Source organism: Pogona vitticeps, chromosome 4, assembly GCF_051106095.1.
Source record: "Pogona vitticeps strain Pit_001003342236 chromosome 4, PviZW2.1, whole genome shotgun sequence".
NCBI lineage: Eukaryota > Metazoa > Chordata > Lepidosauria > Squamata > Agamidae > Pogona > Pogona vitticeps.
Window position 1 is genome coordinate 53,488,275 of NC_135786.1, and position 24,986 is coordinate 53,513,260.

Sequence of the window (24,986 nt, forward strand, 5' to 3'; positions counted from 1 at the left end):
ACCAGTTCCATACCATCTCAGTTTCTATGACCAAGTGGAGATTTGAATCCGTATCTCCTGAGTCCTAAGGTAAAGGTTCCCCTTGACATTTAGTCCAGTTGTGTCCGACTCCGGGGCACAGTGCTCATCCCTGTTTCCAAGCCACAGAGCCAGCATTTGTCTGAAGACAGTTTCCGTGGTCACGTGGCCAGCCCGACTAGACACGGAATGCTGTTACCTTCCCACCGAGGTGGTACCTATTTATCTACTGTACTGTACTTGCATTTTCATATGCTTTCAAACTGCTAGGTTGGCAGGAGCTGGGACAAGCGACGAGAGCTCACTCCATCATGTGGATTCAATCTTACGACTGTTGGTCTTCCGACCTTGTAGCACAGATGCTTCTGAGGTTTAACCTGCACCACCACCACATCCCCTGAGTCCTAATCCATCATTATTCACTACACCACACTGGGTACAACAGATTACAGATGGGAGGGGTATGATCACAAAAATTGAACCCAAATAAACTATCAATCAAAAAGGGAGGGGGAAATGAGTTGCAAAATGTCAGAAAATTTGGATATGTAGTATGAAAAATGTAAGATTAAGGGAGACATGTCAGCAGTTTTTCAATATCTGAATATCACATTGGTTTTCTTATTGTGACAGTTGGATGATAATCCATTAATGGGAATTGTCAGGAAGGAAATTTTGGCTAAACATTAAGTAAAGCTTCCTGTTCATAAGGACAGAATATACTGTCTTAGTAGATGGTAGGCTCTCCTTTGATTGAGGTATTTAACAAAATCTGGATGAGCATCTTTCAGGGATGTAGAAAGACAGTTGTTTTTCGTTCAGAATCTTCATGTCAATAGTGGGCAGGGCCAACCTGAGTAGGTTTTCTCTACCTTTCTTTCTCCTTTTCCATCCCACCCAATGGGACGGGACAGTTAAGTCTTGCCAGAGGTTTGAACCTGCAGCAAGGATTTGAAATTAGACCAAGGATTCTAGCTGCCACATACACATGTACATGCCAACACTGTATTTACAACCTAAGCAAGGGCTTGAATAAGTGGCCCCCATATTCTTCCATATCAGTGAATCTAATGAAACTATGCTTCATTCTCACAAATGTATATTTCAAGTCAGCACACAATATTCAATACAACACACATTAACTTCTAACATCCTTATGTAGTTGCGGAATGTTACTATGTAATCTATGTGCTGTGGGCGTAAGAACTACTTCCCAAAAAGTTTAGAAAAATCAGTTAGGTTGACAATAAAGAACTATAAAACAGCATCACACACACACAAGCAATTATGTGGATAGCAAAACTTAATCTATACTCATTTGCTATTTACTGTATATAATTGCTTGTGTGATGCTGTTTTATAGCAGCTACTGTCAACCTCAGTGATTTTCTGAAACTCTTTTAATTATTTTGGGAAAACTGTTGCTAAACTCATAGCACAAATAGGATTCACAAGTCATAAATGTCAAAGATGAAAAGGGGGAAATAAACAGGTAAATCAGTTGCTATTTGGTGCTCTAACTCTTCAAGTGCAGACATTTAGGATTCCTTGAAAAACAAGGCAGTATGCGGGAAAATGCTAGTGGGAACAATAAATTGACAGGACTGAGTGGAAACCTACTTTCCTTATAAGATATAATCAAAGTCAATGCATAAAACTTGCAGTCCTCCCCCTCAAAAAATTCAGAAGTATTCCAACTTCCTAATGGATACTTTTGCTTTTTGATTAATGGTATAACTATCCTACATGGGGGAAGGCAATCAGTTATTGTGTCTTCTGCTGCTTTAGAAACTGCTTATCACCTGCAGAAAAGAAAAATAGAGTTAATACGTCCCTGACAATTGTGACAACAGTCTTCATATACATACTCATTTCTATACACAACTAACATATTGACACAGTTTTGCTGCCTTAGTCAATTAACAGAAATATATATACCAAATCATGCAGGCTGTTGTGCTGAACATTTTCTTGCACAAGTAACCAATAGTTGCATTTCACATTAGGCAAGCTTGGCAGAAATTCTTTAGCAAATACTGAAGGCTACATCTCTGACCACATACTTCAATGCTTAAAGGAAGCAAATGTGACTCATGTTAAAGATAAGTCACATGCTATTTTGATCAAAGTAGGAGATATCCATTATCCATGAACAAGCCTCCACAATGAACAATTATGCATACCTCAGATCAGAGAACATGAAGATTGTACCAAGTTGATTGCTCAACAAATTGTGTTTGTCCATATAAAGATAGGTGGTAGCCATGGAGTCTACCTTTTCCACAATGCATTCCTTTAATCTACAAAAACAGATTATAAACAGTAAAATCAAGCTTGATATTGTAGCTCGTTTTTTAAAAAATGTTTCAAGTGTTATTTTGTTTTAATTGAATTATTTGCTTTTCCACTCCATCTCCAAGTTTGCTGGAAATCAACTTATATATTCATTTATACAAAAAAAAAGTTTTCACGTGTTGTGAAACTGACCCTTTTGAAACCAAACAGGTTTACATGTAAAATACTAACAGTTTCCCCAAAATCATTAAAGGTAACAAAATATCTGCATATACAAAAAACATTTTAAAATCGTGAACCTAAAACTTTTCTGGATGTAAGGAATCTAGTTACCTGGAAAAATGAGAACTTATAAAGAAAATAGAACATAATTATGATACCCAGCACAGCATGAGTCACTAGCCTATGCTAAAAAATTCAACTCCCTGGCATGCTATTTTAAGGAGTTTTGTTGGTAGAAAACTCAGTCTTGCCCTCTATATCCTGCTTGACAGGCCAAAAACACTGCTCACTCCTACACTCACTACAGATTTCGCTTTCTTCTCCTCATCTGCTTTGTACACATGCCCCAAAATAATTTCTGGAGCATCCACCAATTCTCCAGAGCAGTATTCATAGGAGACTGTAGTATGAAAGGGAACCTATTTCAACCGCGCTGGTCACTCTGTGCCAAAAAGATGCTTTTGATATCATTCACAGAAGGGAAATAGCATTAGAGAAAAAAGTTATCCCAGGAACACTTCCTGATGGAAGGAAGCCTCCAAGGCAGTAGATCACTAGAGATAATGGGCCCGAATCTCTAAGGACACAGAGCAAGGTAGGAAAAACAATAGCAATAGATGAGAGAAAAGGAATAAATGTGAGAAAGAAAGGAAAATTAATACCAACACTACCAGAACAAGGTATAGTTTGAAAAGAAGTATAAACTGATGTCTACCCATGGAATCTGTAGCATGAAATTCTTTTAAGGTTTGTCCTACTGCACTTTATACAGAGAATGAATTAGACACCAAGACTGTGTGTAACAAGTATCAATATTTATTCCAACAATGCAAAAGAAAAATGTCTTTGAAATCTACTATAACACATTAGTCTAACACTTCTCCTCTTCCACCTGCCCCCTCTGTGAAGATCATGAGCTGAAAAAGCAACAGTTCATTTGATGTTTTGGCCAATGTATCTCCTAGGATTCTCCGTCACAGACGAGCATATATAAAATCAAGGTGGGATGGTGAGCTGGTCACTTCCGATTTATCTGTCTGGCCGAGCCATTCCTGGCCTAGTTGGCACCATCATGGGTCTGGAAGGAGGTCTCATCATCGGTGGCCCTGGCATCATTGGCATATGTCCTCCCATGGGTGGTCTCATTCCTGGTGCTACAATACGCAGAGCAAATTTAAAGCATAAAGAATGTATCCATCAATTTCTCAATAAATACGTCAAAATTTATATCAGAGATGATTAGAAAAAGATCATCTCCATTGCTTTGGAGAAGATTCAAGGAGCAATCCTTACTAAACAAAAATACATTTTGAAGGAAGCACTTCTGAGAAAGCACTGAAAGTGTTCTGTGACTTGGAAAAATTGATCTTTCTGTCCCTACAGAAATATGACACCAGCTTGAATCCTATGCACTTTGCACAGGAGGATGACTAAGTTCACACAACTCACTCTACATCTGTAACCTCCCAACATGCCTTGCCAATCTCAAGTCCCCCCCCCCCCCCACTCAGTAGGGAGCAGATTTCGGGGACCACAGATGTGTTTCAGAAGAGAGCTCCGAAGCCCCTAAACCATGAAAGAACTCCGTGAAAAAGAAAGTGAGGCCCAATCCATTGTTTTTATCTGTCTACAGACAATATGATTTAGAAGCATTTGTTTCTAAATTAGATTGGATGGTCTCCAGCAACTGGTAATGCCATGAAAGTCTCAGAAGTGGCCAACAATTTAACAACATACCCTTGCAACCTGTTACCTGGTCTTTTCTTTCAAGAGTCACATGTAGCCATTTCAAATCCCCATTGTAGGTCTGGTATTTCAAAAAGGTGGCAAAATAATTACTTAATTCATACTAAATATATAGAAATTGTTTCAGTGTTGGCAAGCAATAATTTTGACTGGGAACTGACATGCTGAAGGAATGCACAGCACGGTCTGTATCAAGATAAAATGGCCAAAACATAATTCAGCATTCATAGGCTTTCTTCAGACTCATGCACTCTTTTTGAGATTCTCTCCTCCTTTCCTGACATTTCCAAAAGTCAGGCCAAACCATGACCAAGGAAAGGGACAGTTTTCAAATGATGACTTAGACATGGCATCTAAACCAGGCTACTGTTGGGTCAGCAGTACTGGAATGAACATAATTATTAATACCATTTATTTTATCTCTGTTCATTGTGTTGCATGGGGAACACATTTTAAGCAATCAGCAAATGGATAAGCAATGTTTACTGATTGACCTGACTTCTGAAACAAAGTTACAGCCAACGAGAAAAGCCTTCCAACCGTGATTTCCCAACACAGTACACTTCAAACTATGGAGGCAGTGGTCAGTAACATATTGAGTAGATCTCACTGTACGTTACAATACAGGAAAATCAATAAAAGAGGAGAGAATCTCCAAGGAAGGAGTGCATGAGTCTGAAGAAAGCTAGTAATCATCAAACATGGTGATCAGCTATCCAGCCAACATCCAGATCTATAACTATACATAAATATGAGTGTTTATAATTAGAAGCTTCTGAAAGATCTATGAAAACATGTAATATCAAAATTTAAATCTGTAGTGATAATAATTTGGCAGGAAGCTTCTTATCTGGGGAGAAAATTTTATTAAATGGTGATTAGAGAGTCTGTGGAATATAAATGTTTTCTGTGTCAGTCAAGGACAGGAAAGGAATGAGCCTGCAGAAGCTATTCAATTGCAGCTCCTATGATCCACACCACTTTCTTTGGCAGCAGTGGTTCAGAAAGATTTCCAGGGCCACATGTTCCCCACCCATGGAGCAAATAAAACATAAGGGAGATGAAGCTGTAGCAAAAAGCCAGCATTTTTAGGGGTAGGTGAGGCAAGCAATATTGCAATTATTATGTATGCATGTAGCATAAATAACTACAACATGGCTATACATTTTACTTCTGACTATGTACGCATGCTTTGAGCCTTAGTCTCACATTAAATTAATTTAAAAATAAATTAACAGTGGAAAGAAATTCTGTATGCCCCAGAATCTGCCAACATTAACACAAAACATATGAATGCCAACTGAAGGTTTTTGAGGTAAAATAAAAAACCTTAAGGCACAATATTTTGGATTTTCACAGATGAAAACACACAGCACCTAAGAATGTATTAGGTATATTTTGGTGTCACTGTCTTTATTATAATACTGGCGAATTCACATAATTCATAAAAAAAGTTCCTATGTTTATAAAGGCATTCTTTGTTTTTGGAGTACTGCTATACACTCTGTAGGGAGTAGAAGTTGCGTCTACACAGAGCATCTTTGGTAGCTGAGGAATGAAGGAATCGCTACATGTGATCATGATTGGGGATTTAGAGGTGGTTAGTCTATTCATTTTATTTTTTTTTCCAAATGATTATCAGTAACATACATGCATACATGCTGTCACTCGCCCCACCCAAAACACAAGAAAAGGTGATGTGCACATACCCCTAAACATTATAGTGCATTTATTAAAATATGAAGTAAGTATTTACATGATTGAGAACTTACCAGGTCCAACTGGCATCATTCCTGGCGGAGGAGGACCCATCATTGGCATCATTGGAGGTCCACCCATATGAGGTGCTGGCATCATACCAGGCCGTGGAGGACCAGCTAAGGCATGACAGGACAAATCAAGTATGTCAAAAGCAGTTTTACATCAGTGCTGTATCATAAGAGACATAGGTACGTAAACTGAAATTTTGTTACATATCACTGTCATACAATCTTTGCAACTACAGTAGTGCCTCACACAGCGAGGTTAATCCGTTCCAGATCAACCCTCGCTGTGTGAAAGCATCGTTGAACGGAACGTAAAATGCCATTGGCCGAATTCGGCCGAATACTCACCGTTCAGCGATGCTTCTTAATGGCCGGCAGCCATTTTCGTGCCCTCCCCTCGCTTAACGAGGGCGTGAAAACGCTGCGCGTGGCCATTTTGGGGCTTCTGGCGGCCATTTTGTAGCCACAGAATAGCTGATTGGCGGGTCGCAAACTGAAGGTCGGTAAGCGAACTGCTTACCAACCTTCGCTCTGCGATTTTCCCCCTATCTAGGCACCGTTTTGCGATTGCATTTGCGATCGCAAAAACGGCATCGTTGCGCGGATTCGTCGCTCTACGGATCGACCGTTGTGCGAGGCACCACTGTATCTTGCTGTTCATGACAAGAAACTATTTCACTCCCTCTGAAAAAAAACCACTGCTTACAAACTTGACATTGTTGTGGCCTGTTCATACTTGTAAGATTTCCATCAATCATGTACCCTAATGGAATAGAAGCAATTTCATCCTACCCAATAAATGGCTGCTGTTACATTTGTAATACTGGCCTACAGAATACATTCCATATTCTTTCTAGGTCACATATACAGTGGTGCCTCGCACAATGATTGCTTCATACAACAATGAATTCACACAGCGATGGGTTTCTTTGAGGAATTTCCCCCATCGTTTAACGATGTTCTCTATGGGGGAATTTCACTTAACAATGTCCCTTTTTCGCTCCTGTAAAGGTGTCTTAAACTGTTAGAAACCTGTTTTAAATGCTTGCAATCGTTAGCCCACCTCCTGAACCCTATGCAACCTTAATTTGGTGTTGTTCTGAGTCGTCATTAATTTTTGGTGATTTTTTTCTCTCTCATTGAAAAGCATTGGACCGTCCGTCCAATGCTTTTCAATGAGAGAGAAAAAAAATCACCAAAAATTAATGACGACTCAGAACAACACCACATTAAGTTTGCATAGGTTTCAGGAGGTGGGCTAATGATTGCAAGCATTAATCTGTTCCAATTGGAACGGATTAACCGGTTTTCAATGCATTCCTATGGGAAATGGTGTTTCACTTAACAATGTTTTCACATAACGATTTTTTTAATGGAACCAATTAACATCGTTAAGCGAGGCACCACTGTATTAAGGAGGACAGAGAGAAGACATCACTATTCACACTTACGGATGTTAGGTGGTGGTGGTATCATAGCTCCTCCTGGAGGTGGAGCAGAGAATGGAGTAGGTGGAATTTTCCCTTGTTGAAATGCAGCAGCTACATCAATGCAAAAGGAAAATACAAGAATTAGTTAAAAGAAGCACAACAAAATTCTTTCATATTTTCTTTTTGATTCATTAGCTAAATTTTAAAGCACCTGTCCTAAGTTGTCTAGTGACACAGTTTTTCTAACTTTGCAAATACTTGCATCTACTTTTTCCAGCCAACATGCCTAATCTCACAAAGTGCCAAACTTGATCAATTCCACTGGACAATATTTTTAAGTCAGCATAAAAATGGAGCAGTCTTTAATAGGCAAAAACATTTTCTATCAGTCAAGTCTATTTATAAACTTTGCAAAATATACAGTGCAATCCTTTGCATGTCTACTCATAAGCAAATCTCATTTGAGTACAACGGAGTTTACTTCTAGTAAGATTCCAATTTTTGCAGTTGGCATACACGTAGGAGCAGTCTTCTCAGTATATAAGAGTGTTGCCTCTCAGATTGCTGGGCAGTGTCCTGCTCAATGACAATGACTGAGGATCAGTGACGAAAAAGAGGACCTTTTCAGTTGTGCCTCCTCATTACGGAATTCCCTACTATTGGAAATGTGTTAGCATCCTCAGTAAGCAGTTTTGCTGATGGTCAAGATGCACCTCTTTGCTGAGGCCTAGTTGAAGCTGTTTGATGAAAAGTTGTGTTTCTTTTAATAATCTATGGCACATGTGTCAAATTCAAGGCCCATGGGCTGAATCCGGCCTGTTTCATGTGGCCCTCGCAGTGTTGCCTGCTCCTATGCAGCACACAATATGTAGATGCTTATTTGGTCACCAATAATGCTCTGCAAGGATGCTGGGAATCCGTCCAGTGGGACTTCTAATGCCAGCATTCCAAGCAGCGAAGAGTCAGAAAGTGATAATTGAACAAGAAGGATTATATTTAATATGCTAAAGAGTAGATACATTTATATAGTCTTACAGATACAACCGGCCCTTTGAGGGCAACCATAATGCCGATGCGACCCATGAAGAAATTGAGTATTACACCTCTGATCTATGGTGTATGCTCATGGCTGAATACAGTAAGTTTTTACAGATCTAACAGTATTCTTTTATAAGAGCACATGACTTCAATGTTTATTTTTATTAACTTAACTGTTTTCTGATCTTTTTTAATGAAAAGTGATACGTAATTTTATAGTAAGTAAACTTCTGAGCTAATAAGTCTCACTGAACATAGTGTGATTTACTCCCAAGCACATATGCATAGGATTGGACTATATGGCAATTCAAGATAATGGACACATGAAATGGAAATGCTTTTAAAAGCTTCAGGGCTAGGGAAGAGCTAAAATAAGTTAACAATCCAAACCTGCTTCCCAAAATCCATCTTCAGGATTGTCCCATCAACTATAGATTTCAATGATATGTAGAACTGGAAAAATTCATGAAGGCAAATTCAAACAAAAATGCCTATGTGCTAAATAAAGTTCAACTTTAAAAAAACAGTTTTACAAATGTTTTAAAACCAACATTTGCATGTATCAATTTAGTGGCAAAAATAATGGATAAACTTAATAAAACATTGCTTTTGACCAGGTTCTGCTGGTGGTTATAAAAGATATATATTCTGAAATTTTCAAATGAAAATTCACAACCACTTCATACATGTCATGGCCTATAAACTTGATGGGTCCAGTTGATCTACAACATTTTAATACAAAAAGCTGATGGAAATTAAACACAATTTCATCTGCAGATATGCAATTTCTATTGCATATCTGCAGATGAAATTGAAATCCTAGGTAACTGCGTACTTTACCAGCAGGCAAAAGAATCAGGCTTAGAAGTGGTAGGTGAAACAGTCATTGTACTGCACTGCTACAACTTACTTGTTTTATCAATCAAGCTCTGAGCTTGTTCTTCCATCCATTTTTGATAGTAGTCTTTTACATTCTCTTTATGCTTCCTTCCACTGCAATGGGTTTTTCTCACAGATGGCTGTAAGACAAAGAAATCTCTTGTTGAAATACTAACCATACCTATAGCCCCAAGATTTACAATATACGAAACTGACTGCAATCCCATATGTTTACATGGGAATAAGTCCCATTAAAGACTCAGGGGCTTTGAGTGGATATGTGCAACATTTATAGACAACGCAGCATGATCAACACATAATACTGTATAAAGCAATGTCAGCTAAGAGACTTCCGGCATTTAAAAGATTAACATATTTAATTTGGCATAGACATTCATGATCTATAGCTTTCTTCTTTGGATGCACAAAGCAGTTACCTCAGTAAATGGACATATATACCATGCAAGGAAACAGGATGTGAAATGTAGTAGAAATACAGGACAGAATGCTGATGGTCTTCATTAAAGGTCAATTAACATTTCTTGAGAGGTTACAACTATGGGTCTTAATAGTAGTCAAGAATCATTCAAAGATCATTGTTGAGTGACAAGTATAACCAAACAGCAGATTAGCAAGTGAACAGTGGAGACCATTCTTTGTCTAAATTAAGTGTTCAACTATCTCCCTTGTCTTGAACAGAGACAGAACTACAACGACACACGAAAATGGCTACCCCTATATATTTTAAATTATTTTTTTTCAAAAGCAGCTGTAATAGATACTTACTGATTCAACAAAATAATTTTCCCAAGCTCACTGTTGGCTCCTACACATTTTCCCAAGGAGTTCTTGTTAATATTCTCCAGTTATGGTCCCTGATTTCATACTCATACACTTTTAACTTCTACTTTTACCTAATTGTTTTAACAGTAATGAGATTAAGTATATGCACATATCTCGATGGCATCCTTCTGTCTCGAAAGACTATGGTATCGTGCTCTGTATCGAGGACTTGAAACAGCATCTAGTGTGGCTGAGAAGGCCAATTCGAGAGTGACAATCCCTTCCACACTGAAGACAAATCCAATCTGTCCCCTGTCCAAGTTCCCTGATTTTGCTGCTTTCGTAACTGCCTCTTTGCCTCAGCCTGCTGGACAAGGGTCTCTTCAAATTATGCACATATGTACACGTCTATATACACACATTTGCAGCAAGAGTATTTAAAACAGCATTTCCCAACCTGATGCCCTCTAAATTGTTGGATTATAACTTCCATCATTACAACCTAATAAGTTCACTGAAATGTTATCAGTGGGCATAAGCTGTAGGAAAGCATTTTGGGAAGGGCAGACTTAAATGATCCAGATTCAGCACCAAGTTTCAGACATATCAAAAGATCAATTAACATACTAGTGTTAATGTATGAAACATTTTCAGCAATAATGTCTGAACAAAAGAAGTTTTAACTTTCACAGCATTGCATAATTTACTACTTACAGAATCATGAGTAAGGTAGGTATCACAGTAGTCACAATAAAACCTAGGAGGTGAGGAAAATATGCATTAGAAGAAGAGTAATGACCACTTGTTTTGTAACATCTGAGTTATAAAAAGTAATAACATGCTTTCCCATCAGTCGAACAATTAGTTCTGCTGCATCTACAACACAAAGCTATTTCCACACAAGACAAGTTGAACTTTCATCTGTGATATGCAAAGCCATTAGTTTTTACTTCAAATATGTAATATTTACTCATCAATATGTTAATGGATGGTTTCTAGCAGTAAACCCGAACACTATTACAAATTGTTTCTTAATCAAAACTGAAAAAAGAAAACATTACTATTATTACTAAGAATTAATGTACCACCAGATGCTGGTTAAGATCATGATACATCAACATCTCCAACAGGCAGGACCTGACATCCTTGGGACAAGCAGCTAACGCCCTGAGCCGCCAACCATTTTAAGGATGATGGGACACAATCTATCCCCAGATCATTATGGGGGCGCCCATCACACCTGGAGCCAGCTCAGCTGCCAAGTAACCGACTCAATCCAAAAACCATGATCAATGAATCTTGGCTCAGGCTATACAGACAGGCAACCTTAAAGTGTCCGTAGAAGCCAGGGAAGTGGGAGAGGACCTGAATGTTCAAAACAGAGCAAACCAATACGGACATCAACTCCTCCAAATAATAATAGGTCCAATTCTCGCTAACGAAGATCCTACACACTCAGAAAAACTCAACGTGGGAAAAGAGAGCAACCTGGGAAAGAAAATATTTTCTATACCAGACTTCTGACTCTTTAGTTTCCCCCCCCCCCCCCCGCCTAGCTCCTTCCATGACACAATTCTCCACCCCATTCAATCTCCACATCCTTGACCCTATACTATCCTACTTTCCATCAGGAATCCAGCGCTTTACACCGCAAAATCCCCCTTTTGCTTACTTCGGCATGATGCACCCAAAGGCACCTCGCGCAAACGTCTACAGGAAATGACGTACAGGTAAGACCCGCTCCTTCTTTGTACCATAGAGATACAAAACAGACGGTATGGACTTCCGTCAAAAACAAAAACGCGCCATTGGCCCTATCTCTGGACGGTCTGGGAAAGCGGCGCTCCAGAGTTTTGGGTGTCTATTGTAAAAGTCCTCTGTACTGTATTTTGCTTCGGAAGGAAGAAGAAACCTCCAGATAATTTTTTACATAGGCGATCCTAACGAGGACAATGATATTACCATTTTATAACAATATACAAACAGAGGAACGACATTTACGATATGCAATTCAATATGCAAAGAAAACATAGAAAAGAGAGGGAAATGGAAGCATGCTGAAGAACGGAATGACTTGTAACATATAAGAATTTAGAAACAAGTGGGTATAACGATTAAAGTTTCTTTTTCTCTGCCCTTATTTGTGTCTTACACATTTCACACCCGTGTTTGAGTTTATATTCCCTAAAGGGATTGTACATGCACCGTTATTCCGGACCAGGATGATTAAAGAATCAATTATTTTTTAAAATCAAACCGATTTCAATCACGATTTAAATAAAAGAATTGGGTTTTTTTAAATCGTCACAAAATCCCAATATTTAAAATTTCAATCGTGATTTAAATCAAATCCATCCTGATCGGACACATACAGTTGGCTCAGCAAGCAAAGTGCAAGCGAGGAAACGTCACACTGGGATTGTTTACCCAAGACGTGGGCGACCCACCTTAGACGAACGCAACTCTTCTCCTCCCAGTATTTAAGTGATCAAAGAAAAGTCTTTGATTCCTTTAGCGGGAAAACTTCCCCAGCAAGAAAGGAGATTTGGGAGAGTAAGCTCTTACAAGATATTTTCCTTCAGTCAGGTAAAACTAATTGTTGTTGGTGATACACACCAGTTTTTGATCTAGCAAATGGATTTATATCATATTAAAATCATGGGCACCTATAGCCTACTCATATCTCACTGCCAATAATTTGTTTGCTTATTTTTTTATGTTTAGTTTCTGGATCTTAGCTCACTGTCCAAATACTGTACAGTACAAATGCACTGCAAACAAACAGCCCAGAGAAAGATGGATTCCTCTATGCTGTATACATTGGTAGACTACAACTGTCCATACATTGCTGATGTACACAGCACACAGCAACATACCATTTTAACTCAAAAGCTTATAATCATTTTAGCTGCACAATGGACCCTATTCTTGTACTGTCCAATTAATTCTACTATGAGAGAATGTTTCCTTGAAATGGCAATTGATTTGCAAAATGAAGTGCAGAATCTAGAGAACTGTAGACTGAAGTGGTACAGCCTAGAAAACGACAGCCACATGATTTTGCTTAATGTATAAGTAGTAATGGTAGTGATCCCTATGAAAAGACAATGATCCACTCATAGTATATACATGACACTGGAGCCCAATTTATTTGTGATAGCCTGGTGAATTTATAGTGAGCAGTAATGTTTAGAGAATCACACTACAATTTAAATGTCTTTACATTAAGTAGAATCACAATGGAAATATGATACAATACAAAGAAGTGAATGGAATTTAGAAGGGAATACTAAAAGCATAGCTATATGCTTTGAGTAAAATATGCGTGATTTGCATTATGGTTTACCTCATATTTGCATCTCTCTTTTTTTAACATAAAGTTGCTTCATCTGTGCAGGGCCTGTGTAAATTGTCCTTTCTGGCAAAACCATACCATTTGCAATTTACAAAAATTCTCATCAAAACTTTCCATCTTCTCTAGTTTTAACAATTAAAGCTTCAATCTTAGGTATACTTTTTTATGGTCAGAAGATATTCCAAAATTAGTGCAGCACATTTCGGAAGAACCATGCATTGTATTATTCGCCTAGAGTGGTCGAAATGACTAGATAGGCAGGGTATAAATAAATAAATAAATAAATAAATAAATAAATAAATAAATAATAAAAGTATGTGTCTCAACCACATCACCATCACAATTTTCAAATTTTATATTAGATACAGGTGAACCGGTGGATATTGTTTATCTGAATTTTCAGAAGGCATTTGACATGGTTCCTCACCAAAGGCTGCTGAGAAAACTCCACAGTCAGGAGATAAGAGGGCAGGTCCTCTTATGGATTGGGAATTGGCTGAGAACCAGGAAACAGAGAGTAGGTGTCAATGAGCAATTTTCACAATGGAGAGAGATGAAGAGCAGTGTGCCCCAGGGATCTGTCCTGGGGCCGGTGCTTTTCAGCTTGTTCATAAATGACCTGGATAAGCCGTGAGGTGGCCAAGTTTGCAGATGACACAAAACTTTTCCGGGTGGTGAAGACCAGAAGGGATTGTGAAGAGCTCCAGAAGGATCTCTCCAGACTGAGAGAATGGGCAGCAAAATGGCAAATGCATTTCAATATAAGAAAATGTAAAGTAATGCACATTGGGGCAAAAAAAAAAAATCAAAACTTTAGTTATTAGCTAATGGTTTCTCAGCTGTCCGTGATGGATCAGGAAAGAGATCTTGGTGTGCTGGTGGACAGCTCAATGAAATTGTCAACCCAGTGTACGGCGGCAGTGAAGAAGGCCAATTCCATGCTAGGTATCATTAAAAAGGGGGTTGAAAATAAAGCAGTCAACATTATAATGCCATTGTACAAAACACTGGTAAGGTTGCACATTACCAGTGTACTGTTCTGGTTGTTGCACCTCAAAAAAGACATAGTGGAACTGGAAAAGATGCAGAAGAGAGCGACTAAAATGATTACAGAGCTGGAGCACCTCCCTTATGAGGAGAGGCTACAGCATTTGGGGCTCTTTAGTCTAGAGAAAAGGCACCTGAGGGGGGAACATGACTGAGATGTATAAAATTATGCAGGGGATGGATCAAGTGGATAGAGGGAAGCTATTTTCCCTCTCATGCAATACTATAACCGAGGGGACATCGACTCCAATTGAGTGTTGGGAGAGTGAGAACTGACAAAAGAAAATATTTCTTTACCCAATGTGTTGTTAGTCTATATAACTCCTTGCCACCGGATGTGGTGATGGCATCTGGCCTAGTTGTCTCATGTGCCCCCAGAGGCATCTGGTGGGGCCACTGTGAGATATAGGAAGCTGGACTAGATGAGCCCTTGGCCTCTTCTTATGTTATGTCAACCACTTCTGAGCACTCTCTAGCTAGAAACCCGTAAAAAGGTCCACCATAAATCACAATGGACTTGGTGGCACACAATTATTATTTTTAAAATAGTTGCCAGTATAAATCACAAAGCAAAATGTCCATGTTCAGTATTTATTTATTAGCACTGCTTGCTATCTATTACCCAAGAATTTCATTTTATTTCATCTATTACCCAACAATTTCAAAAAATTGTTTCAAAGGCGTAAACACACTATAATAATAGAGACAGAAAAACGTGGTAAGGTGAGAGAACGTTAAACCAAAGAAACAGAGAGAAGTACAAATCCTCACGTGGGTTTATGTGGAATCAATAGCCCCCCCCCATCACCCCAGTAAGATTTATTTCCAAATAAACATATGCCGGCTCGTTTGATATAAGCTCAGGTGCCAGATTGGGGGGGGGGGGGGAAACAAACGCACAAAAAAAGCCCTCGCTCTACCTAACCGTACCCTCTTCGTACACAAGTAGTGCTCCTCCTCCTCCTCCTCCCTTTCCTGCATTGGGATGTTTATATTTTGGGCTCCTCCGCTATGACATCACCGCGTCTGTTAGGTCAAGGTGCGTGGCGACGCTGGGGACGTCAGCGTGCCCTGCGTGCTACTCTCTTGCCTTCGCTCGCTCGCTGGCTGGCTGGCTCCCCCCTCCCCCTCCCCCCATGCAGCTTTGAGGAGGCGGCAGTGGCGGCTCACGGGCAGCCCTGGGCCTAGTGGAAGGGGCCGGGCTGGCGCGGGTAGAGAAGCTCCGGTCGCCATGGAGGGGATGGATGTGGACCTGGACCCCGAGCTGATGCAGAAGTTTAGCTGTTTGGGAACCACCGACAAGGACGTGCTCATTGGCGAGTTCCAGCGGCTGCTCGGCTTTCAGCTCAGCCCGGCTGGCTGCGCCTTCTTCCTGGACATGACGAACTGGTACAGCCCGGGGGGGAGCCGGACGGAGAGGGGAAGGCGGAGTGTAACTGAGGCGGGGGCGGCAGCGAGGGGGGGGGGGCGTCCTGCCTTGCCTTGCCTTGCCTGTAGCCTGCTTGGGATGGCTGGACGTAGGCCCCAGGGGCTCACTTAGCCAGGCCCGACTTTCTCTCCCAAATCTCTTCTCTCGCTGGAGAAGTTTTCCCGCTACGAGAGTTCGGCTGAAGTCTTTGGTCACGAAAACAGTGGCGTCTTGGGGGGGGGGGGGGAGTAAAGCAGCGTTCCTCTCGAAGGTGGGTCGCCCACCTCCTGGGTAAACAGTCCCGATGTGACGCTTCCTCACTTGCACAACAAGTTATACAAGTGTCGCCGTCAGTCTCCTCTATCTGTGAAGATGGTCTGCCAGGCGTCCTTGAGGGCAGGTTTTGTCTTGGGTTCAAATTCCAGATCTTGCTGAATACCCTAAAGTCTCCACTTTGTGGCAAGTTATGCCACACTGTGCTTTGTTTTTCTTAGCTCTCCTTTTTGTTTTTCTATGCAGCCCAGGGACAAAATGATGCGTGCAATTCAAAATGTAAAGTTGTTTGTTTAAGACTAGAATAGGGCTTTTCCATAGTGAGAAGCTGAGTGCAGTACGTGGTCTCGGTGTGGACGTTTTCTTTTAATATTATTTTTCATCCTGACAGTTGCAGATAAGTGATTTGCAGTCCGTTATTTGTACACAAAATGCTGTAATTTTGTACTGAAAATATGAATTATTTCCCCCTTCCACAATCTGAAGGGATGACATTGCCATACTCTCTTTGCCTGGTATCACTTCCCAGAATGTTATCATTATCAATGTCAATACCTTCAGGCTTCTAATTGAAAGTTGACAAGATGTGAATATACTGCATCAATTGTCATGGGCTTAATAGTCTTCAGACCTTGGTACCTTTTTGGTTGGATTCGTTTCGTTTAGTCGTTTAGTCGTGTCCGACTCTTCGTGACCCCATGGACCAGAGCACGCCAGGCCCTCCTATCTTCTACTGCCTCCCGGAGTTGTGTCAAATTCATGTTGGTTGCTTCGCAGACACTGTCCAACCATCTCATCCTCGGTCGTCCCCTTCTCCTCTTGCCATCACACTTTCCCAACATCAGGGTCTTTTCCAGGGAGTCTTTTCTTCTCATTAGATGGCCAAAGTACTGGAGCCTCAACTTCAAGATCTGTCCTTCCAGTGAGCACTCGGGGTTGATTTCCTTTAGAATTGATAGGTTTGTTCTCCTTGCAGTCCAGGGGACTCTCAAGAGTCTCCTCCAGCACCACAATTCAAGGCATCAATTCTTCGGCGGTCTGCTTTCTTTATGGTCCAGCTCTCACTTCCATACATCACGACAGGAAAAACCATAGCTTTGACTATTCGGGCTTTTGTTGGCAAGGTGATGTCTCTGCTTTTTAAGATGCTGTCAAGATTTGTCATCGCTTTCCTCCCAAGAAGCAGGCGCCTTTTAATTTCGTGGCTGCTGTCTCCATCTGCAGTGATCATGGAGCCCAGGAAAATAAAATCTGTCACTGCCTCCATATCTTCCCCTTCTATTTCCCAGGAGGTGATGGGACCAGTGGCCATGATCTTAGTTTTTTTGATGTTGAGTTTCAGACCGTTTTTTGAACTCTCCTCTTTCACCCTCATTACAAGGTTCTTTAATTCCTCCTCACTTTCTGCCATCAGAGTGGTGTCATCTGCATATCGGAGGTTGTTGATGTTTCTTCCGGCAATCTTAATTCCGGCTTGGGATTCCTCCAGTCCAGCCTTCCGCATGATGTATTCTGCATATAAGTTGAATAAGCTGGGGGACAATATACAGCCCTGTCGTACTCCTTTCCCAATTTTGAACCAATCAGTTGTTCCATAGCCAGTTCTAACTGTTGCTTCCTGTCCCACGTATAGGTTTCTCAGTAGATAGATAAGGTGGTCAGGCACTCCCATTTCTTTAAGAACTTGCCATAGTCTGTTGTGGTCCACACAGTCAAAGGCTTTTGCATAGTCAATGAAGCAGAAGTAGATATTTTTCTGGAACTCTCTGGCTTTCTCCATAATCCAGCGCAAGTTAGCAATTTGGTCTCGAGTGCCTCTGCCTCTTCGGAATCCAGCTTGTACTTCTGGGAGTTCTCGGTCTACATACTGCTGAAGCCTACCCTGGAGGATTTTGAGCATAACCTTGCTAGCGTGTGAAATGAGTGCAATTGTGCGGTAGTTGGAGCATTCTTTGGCACTGCCTTTCTTTGGGATTGGGATGTAGACTGATCTTTTCCAATCCTCTGGCCACTGTTGGGTTTTCCAAACTTGCTGGCATATTGAATGTAGCACCTTAACAGCATCATCTTTCAAGATTTTAAATAGTTCAACTGGAATTCCATCACCTCCACTGGCCTTGTTGTTAGCCAGGCTTTCTAAGGCCCACTTGACTTCACTCTCCAGGATGTCTGGCTCAAGGTCAGCAGCTGCATTGTCTGGGTTGTCCAGGATAGCCACATCTTTCTGATATAATTCCTCTGTGTATTCTTGCCACCTCTTCTTGATGTCTTCTGCTTCTGTTAGGTCCCTCCCATTTTTGTCCTTTATCATGTCCATCTTTGCGCGAAATGTTCCTCTAATATCTCCAATTTTCCTGAACAGATCTCTGGTTTTTCCTTTTCTGTTATTTTCCTCTATTTCTTTGCATTGTTCATTTAAGAAGGCCCTCTTGTCTCTCCTTGCTATTCTTTGGAAGTCTGCATTCAACTTTCTGTAACTTTCCCTATCTCCCTTGCATTTTGCTTCCCTTCTCCTCTCTGCTATTTCTAAGGCCTCGTTGGACAGCCACTTTGCTTTCTTGCATTTCCTTTTCTTTGGGATGGTTTTTGTTGCTGCCTCCTGGACAATGTTACGAGCCTCTATCCAAAGTTCTTCAGGCACTCTGTCCACCAAATCTAATTCCTTAAATCTGTTCTTTACTTCCACTGTGTACTCATAGGGGATTTGGTTTAGATTATACCTGAGTGGCCCAGTGGTTTTTCCTACTCTCTTCAGTCTAAGCTTGAATTTTGCTATGAGAAGCTGATGATCAGAGCCGCAGTCAGCTCCAGGTCTTGTTTTTGCTGACTGTATAGAGCTTCTCCATCTTTGGCTGCAGAGAATATAATCAATCTGATTTCGATATTGCCCATCTGGTGATTTCCATGTATAGAGTCGCCTCTTGTGTTGTTGGAAAAGAGTGTTTGTGATGACCAGCTTATTCTCTTGACCAAACTCTATTAGCCTTTGTCCTGCTTCGTTCTGAACTCCAAGGCCAAACTTCCCTGTTGTTCCTTTTATCTCTTGGCTCCCTACTTTAGCATTCCAGTCCCCTAGAATGAGAAGAACATCTTTCTTTGGTGTCAGTTCTAGAAGGTGTTGTAAATCTTCATAAAACTGTTCAATTTCAGTCTCCTCAGCAGTGGTCGTTGGTGCATAAACTTGGATTATTGTGATGTTGAAAGGTCTGCCTTGGATTCGTATTGACATCATTCTATCATTTTTGAGATTGTATCCCATTACAGCTTTTCCCACTCGTTTGTTGACTATGAGGGCTACTCCATTCCTTCTACAGGATTCTTGCCCACAATAGTAGATATGGTAATCATCTGAGCTGAATTCACCCATTCCTGTCCACTTTAGTTCACTGATGCCCAGGATGTCGATGTTTATTCTTGCCATCTCCTGTTTGACCACCTCCACCTTCCCAAGGTTCATAGATCTTACATTCCAGGTTCCTATGCAGTATTTTTCTTTGCAGCATCGGATTTTCCTTTCACTTCCAGGCGCATCCACAGCTGAGCGTCCTTTCGGCTTTGGCCCAACCACTTCATTAGCTCTGGAGCTACTTGTACTTGTCCTCCACTCTTCCCCAGTAGCATGTTGGACGCCTTCCGACCTGAGGGTCCCATCTTCCAGCGTCATATCTTTTAGCCTTTTGTTTCTGATCATGGGGCGTTCTTGGCAAAGATACTGGAGTGGCATTGCCAGTTCCTACTCCAGGTGGATTGCGTTTAGTCGGAACTCTCCACTATGTCCTGTCCGTCTTGGGTGTCCCTGCACGGCATAGCCCATAGCTTTTCTGAGTTACTCAAGCCCCTTCGCCACGACAAGGCAGCAATCCATGAAGGGGTAGCAATCCATGAAGGTTGGATTACAAAGTACTTTTCAGTATTTGTATTTCACTTGACACCTATTCTGTGAAGCGATTAACTATTCCCATATTTCTGGTGGGGGTATAAAGTAGGAGGTAGTGAAATAGTGATGCCTCTTGGTTGTGCAATGTCTCTATGGTAGAAATGGCGTATGAAGTTCATGTCCATGCCTATTTCTTTGCCTGTGGGAGTATACTGTCTGATGTCTAAAATTTAGTATGTAGTTCTGAGCCATGGGTTGGGCTCCTCATGGTTGTATACAGTCAAAAGTTTGGAATCATAGAATCTCAACTTTAATTACTACCTGTTAGAGAGTTTCTAGTCACTGGGTTTGTAAACAAAAGCTTTAAAAAAACAACAACAAATCTATGGATGTGGTGTACATAAAAATCTGGTGGTGGTGCTGTGTCAAGGCATGTTTTCAGTAGCAGGCCTTTCTCATATCTTCCAAATCGAATCACTTCTGTTCTTCCAGCCTTAATGACTATATGCATAAATTGTTCTCAATTGCTTAACCTATGAACTCAATTTTAAAAAAATCACAAAGCTGCAACATATTTTAATCGGGCCAAAATAGAAGAAACAAATATGAGTGTTTCTGATATTCACATAGAATTTGGTTATTTTGATCACAAATTAATTACCATTGTTAAGGCAGGTGAAAAATCCATTTTAGCTAAAATTCAAACCTGCTTGGAAATAAATTTAGTTGAGGTTAATGATGCTCCATTCTGCACAAATGATATTAAGATCACACTATTAAAATTAGTGTACTACAGTATATAATTTATTTTATTTTCTGTGAAGTTTATATTCCATCTTTTCTTGAGGCTGTCCGGTTCAAAAGGGGTTTACATTTTCTTGCCAAGAACAATAGGAGGTAGGTATTATTAGCTTTGAGCTTAGTTCTTAACTAATGAGGTAATGTGTATGCAATAAATATCTTCAGAATGTAATTGGGAATACACTTAATTTGTGTGCTTTCCATGGAAGTGATTTCCATGGATTTCCAAAAGAAAGCATGCCAGAAAGAAAACTAGAGAATTTTATCCTGGTACCTACTTTGCTGTGGGGTGGGACTTATTTTGGCACAGAACAGAACTGTTGTTTGAGTGTCCACTTGCAATCTGCAGTTGTATACTCCCAAGGGAGATTTACCACCTTATCTACATTTTGTGAGTACTCTGCCATTCTCGAGATGACTCCACAGGTTTTAGAACCAAATGGTTATTTTTGCCTGGATTTCTTACATACTGTATATATGTGTTACTCCAGCCACCAGACTCTATTGATTCTCTTTAACATATGCATGGTTAAAAGGTCATGTCATCCATAAGTACCTGCCACGAAATGTGAATTGTCCATAGATTTCTTCACTCAGTGACATATAAATTGATTTATTGGTATGTAAGATTTGGTACTTTTGAAAAACAAAATTGTATGGCAACTTGGTGCTGTTGTGTACCATGGATCATGTAATTTATCTACTTGTAATGTTAATTAGGAGTTAAAGTGCTTGAGGATATCTAGCAGAATGAGATGCATGGGATGAGAAGTTCCAGAATCTCATTGGTCTGACATTCTGGGAATTGCAGTGTAGAGGAGTAGTTTTTCCAAACTCTGTGTGACTAAAATATTATGATCATATACATAAACAAACTTGCAGTAATGATTATTTTGGTCTTAATTAGTGTTTCAAGTAAGTGACAATAATGGACATGCCGTACACAAGATGATCATAAGGAAGATACCACATGGAGGGAAGAAAAATTCATCTCTTTGGATGTATGTTTTTTTATTTTGGCGTCTAGGATAATGGAGATGAGTATTTTCATTACCCATGTCATGATAGGAAGCAGTCTTCTGGCCCCTTGGTTTGTGTAGCCTAGCAATTTTGACATAGACTCCAATATTTTGGGCTGGATTCTTTCATAACCCTGACTTGAGATGCTAGAGATTGAACATGAGACTTTTTGAAGACTCCAGCCTGCTTTCTGTTCTTTCAAGCTTAATTTGTTTGTGTTGCCTCTCATCTGCATTCTCATTCTTGTTTGAATAGTTGTACTGTATAATGGAAAAAATACCTTTCAGTAAAATAGTTTGAAAAATTCATTCTGAACTCTTGTCTTAGTCTTAGAGAACAGTGTTATAACCAATCACCAGTAGCAGGAGGAGGCCTGGTAGTTTTCTCTAAGCATTGGTAGAAACATGTTCTTTACCTTTTCTGGACTATGCACAGGTTTTCAGATTTCCTGTCTGTGCCTCTGAGTAGAGCCAGCCTTGGACAAGCTGCACAGTTTCAGGGCACCCCCTGAAAATGGAATGATTAATCATTTCTGAGCATTTACCAGAGAAATGCTGAAAAGGGTCACCGGAAGTCAGAATTGACTTGACGGCACATAAGAACACTGTTTAGGAAGTACTGCCCATAGGTATGACCAAATTCTCAGGCTTAATTCTTACACTTCTTGTTAAAGGATCTAAATTAGATGCCTTCAGAAGGAACCTGTACTTGAGATACCAGATAGCTGATTTAAGTCTGTGTAGCATGTAGTGGGTGAAGTAGTCTTTCTTATACAGGACACATAGGGCCATTTTGACATGTGTAGAATACAAAAGTTTTCACTTTTCATTTTATACTAAGTTACATCTAGTTTTTGCGATTGCTGATAAAACGCTGGTGAGTGAACAAGTTAGAATCATAATCTATGGTTTGAGCCGACCTTATTTGAACGAACCAGAATTCCATGAGTAGAGGTTAATGCAGTGGTTCTCAAACTTTTTCAGTTTACGGTTCTCTTGACTTACTGGCCACTGGCTGCAGCTCCCCAATAAGATACTTTGAGGGAAGGAGGGGAAAATAGATGAAAGGATTCCATGGCGTATGAGAGGATTCTGCAGCACCTCTGGCTGGTTTTGGTGGTACTCTGAGGTGCCATGGCACACAGTTTGGAAACCACTGGGTTTGTAGCTGATGAAGTGAAATCACAGTGTTGATCTCCTCATGGACAGGGCATATATCTCATGGTTAGTAAACAAAAATGTGTTCTGCAAATTGCGTTAAGGAGGGGTAAGGGCTTCTTATATTCAGATTTAAATTGTTCATTGATTATTTAGAACAGTGGTCCCCAACCTTGGGTCACCCAAGTGTTCTTGGGCTGCGACTTTCAGAAGCCTTCACCATCAGCTGTGCTGCCCATGGTTTCTGGGAATTGCAGTCCAAAAACACCTGGGTTACCCAAGGTTGGGAACCACTGATTTAGAATATTCCTTGATCTGTGCTAGTGTGTGCTATGATAGTATCACATTGAAACGCCTTCCATTTTACCCCTCTCTGCCTCTGAAGTGAGAAGGATGCATTATGCATAATGATTTGCATGTGCAAGTTGAAATGTCTTTTAAAGAAAAGACAGAAGGTTTGTGTACACTTGTGATTGGGGCTGAATGTGTCTTTCTGTACTCCACAAGCTTTAGATTCATCTTCTCAGTGAGTGGTACTCGCTTTGATCTTCATTTGAGAGATAATCTATTGAATAGTAGGAGAGTGTTGTGTTTCTTTGTCCAGTGCGGGTTATGAGTTTTAAACCTATTTCCTGGCACTTTTAACCTACTTGTTTCTTAGGTGTATTCTGAAATGGGATAATTGGGCAGAAATAGGTGTTTGGATAGCAGTTCAAATTGGTAAACGTTCCCACAGCGTTCATGCCTGCCCTTTTTAGTTCTCTTCTCAGATGTAAGATAGGTATAACCTTTTGCAGTATTTGCCCGAATAGGCCTCCAGCTGTTCTATGTTTGTATTGTGCGGTGTTTGTTGAAATCACAGCATCTTATTCCCCCCCCCCCCCAATCACTGGTGTTCTGGGGACTTCCTTTGTTTGTTACACTAATTCAGGAAGAGGTACTGGCTGTACATAGGCCAATGGTGACTCCCTGAATATAGTCACACTCTAGCTCTTATGAACCCAAGCCAGTATGATCAAGGATAATGGGAACTGTAGTGTTAATAGTATCTGGTGTGCACTAGGTTTCCCATCTCAATAAAAGTGAACAAAATCAAACTAAGGTGGCCTTATTTCTTACTTATCCCCCCCCAAGCTTTTGAATTTGTAGCTGTCCCAGTTTAGTTGAGCTGATGTGCCTGTTTAGTCTTCACTGTGACGCCTTTCTGTATGTTTGGTATCACATATGCTCCTCCAAGTCCACATGAGAAGTTCCTGCTGCAGCTCCTCAGCTCACCCACTGTCACCATAACGCAGTTTGTTGCCAAACTATATAAAACTGCAGTTTTGTACAGTAAATAGGAGTTGCAATTTTGTTGCTCGTGGTCAAATTTTAGTTTTGTTTCATAACGAAAGCTAACTCTTTCAAAACAAGTTTAAGAGTTTTTTGAAAATATATTGTAGGAGATGCTGTATTTGAGCAGTACAGTTGAATTGCCGCTGTATTATGGTACGTGAATTCTGTCATTCATAAAACATCATGCTTCACTAGTGTTGAATATACATTTCATTTTCTTCCCCATTAGATGTCATGCAATCTAGAAGGCCTGCTGACTTTAAAATAAATCTAGCACCTTACATAAATGTAGTAAGATCAGTGGACTGTCTTTGACCAATTTATTCTTCCTAATTTTCTCTCTCCTTAAATGTATGCTTGAACATGTCTGGGCATATTCTGGTTCTCTAATAGCATGGCTGAACTGAGGGATTTGCTTTCTTTTAAGTGAGATTGATAGTTCATTGTAAAGAGGTAATCAGTGGGTGTTTTTCATATGTTTAAATAGATTACTATACATATATCTATGCACATGAATATTAGGGTGGGTGAATGGA

At 40.3% G+C, this 24,986-nt stretch overlaps 2 protein-coding genes and 2 long non-coding RNA genes across 4 annotated transcripts in view; 2 read left to right on the top strand and 2 right to left on the bottom strand.

Annotated features, from left to right (window-relative positions):
• Nucleotides 1-1,767: 1,767 nt before the first annotated feature.
• On the bottom strand, nt 1,768-2,339 carry LOC140706592 (uncharacterized). The gene is made up of 2 exons (XR_012086324.2): nt 2,202-2,339; nt 1,768-1,820 (listed from the first exon to the last, which is right to left on the bottom strand). It is a non-coding gene; the product is annotated as an uncharacterized LOC140706592 (long non-coding RNA).
• Nucleotides 2,340-3,335: 996 nt separating this feature from the next.
• Nucleotides 3,336-11,947, bottom strand: SNRPC (small nuclear ribonucleoprotein polypeptide C). Its single transcript, XM_020796094.3, has 6 exons — nt 11,850-11,947; nt 10,892-10,934; nt 9,426-9,534; nt 7,499-7,588; nt 6,054-6,158; nt 3,336-3,689 (listed from the first exon to the last, which is right to left on the bottom strand). The coding sequence occupies exons 1-6, from the start codon at nt 11,855-11,857 to the stop codon at nt 3,565-3,567; spliced, it is 480 nt and encodes a 159-aa protein (XP_020651753.1). The 5' UTR covers nt 11,858-11,947; the 3' UTR covers nt 3,336-3,564.
• Nucleotides 11,948-15,679: 3,732 nt separating this feature from the next.
• Nucleotides 15,680-24,986, top strand: part of ILRUN (inflammation and lipid regulator with UBA-like and NBR1-like domains) — a 58,716-nt gene continuing 49,409 nt past the window's right edge. Inside the window, exon 1 of the mRNA XM_020796082.3 lies at nt 15,680-15,968. Coding sequence (XP_020651741.1) covers nt 15,811-15,968 — 158 coding nt within the window. The 5' untranslated portion in view covers nt 15,680-15,810. The remainder of the gene's footprint in view (nt 15,969-24,986) is intronic.
• On the top strand, nt 16,213-22,667 carry LOC144588990 (uncharacterized). The gene is made up of 2 exons (XR_013544798.1): nt 16,213-16,906; nt 20,148-22,667. It is a non-coding gene; the product is annotated as an uncharacterized LOC144588990 (long non-coding RNA).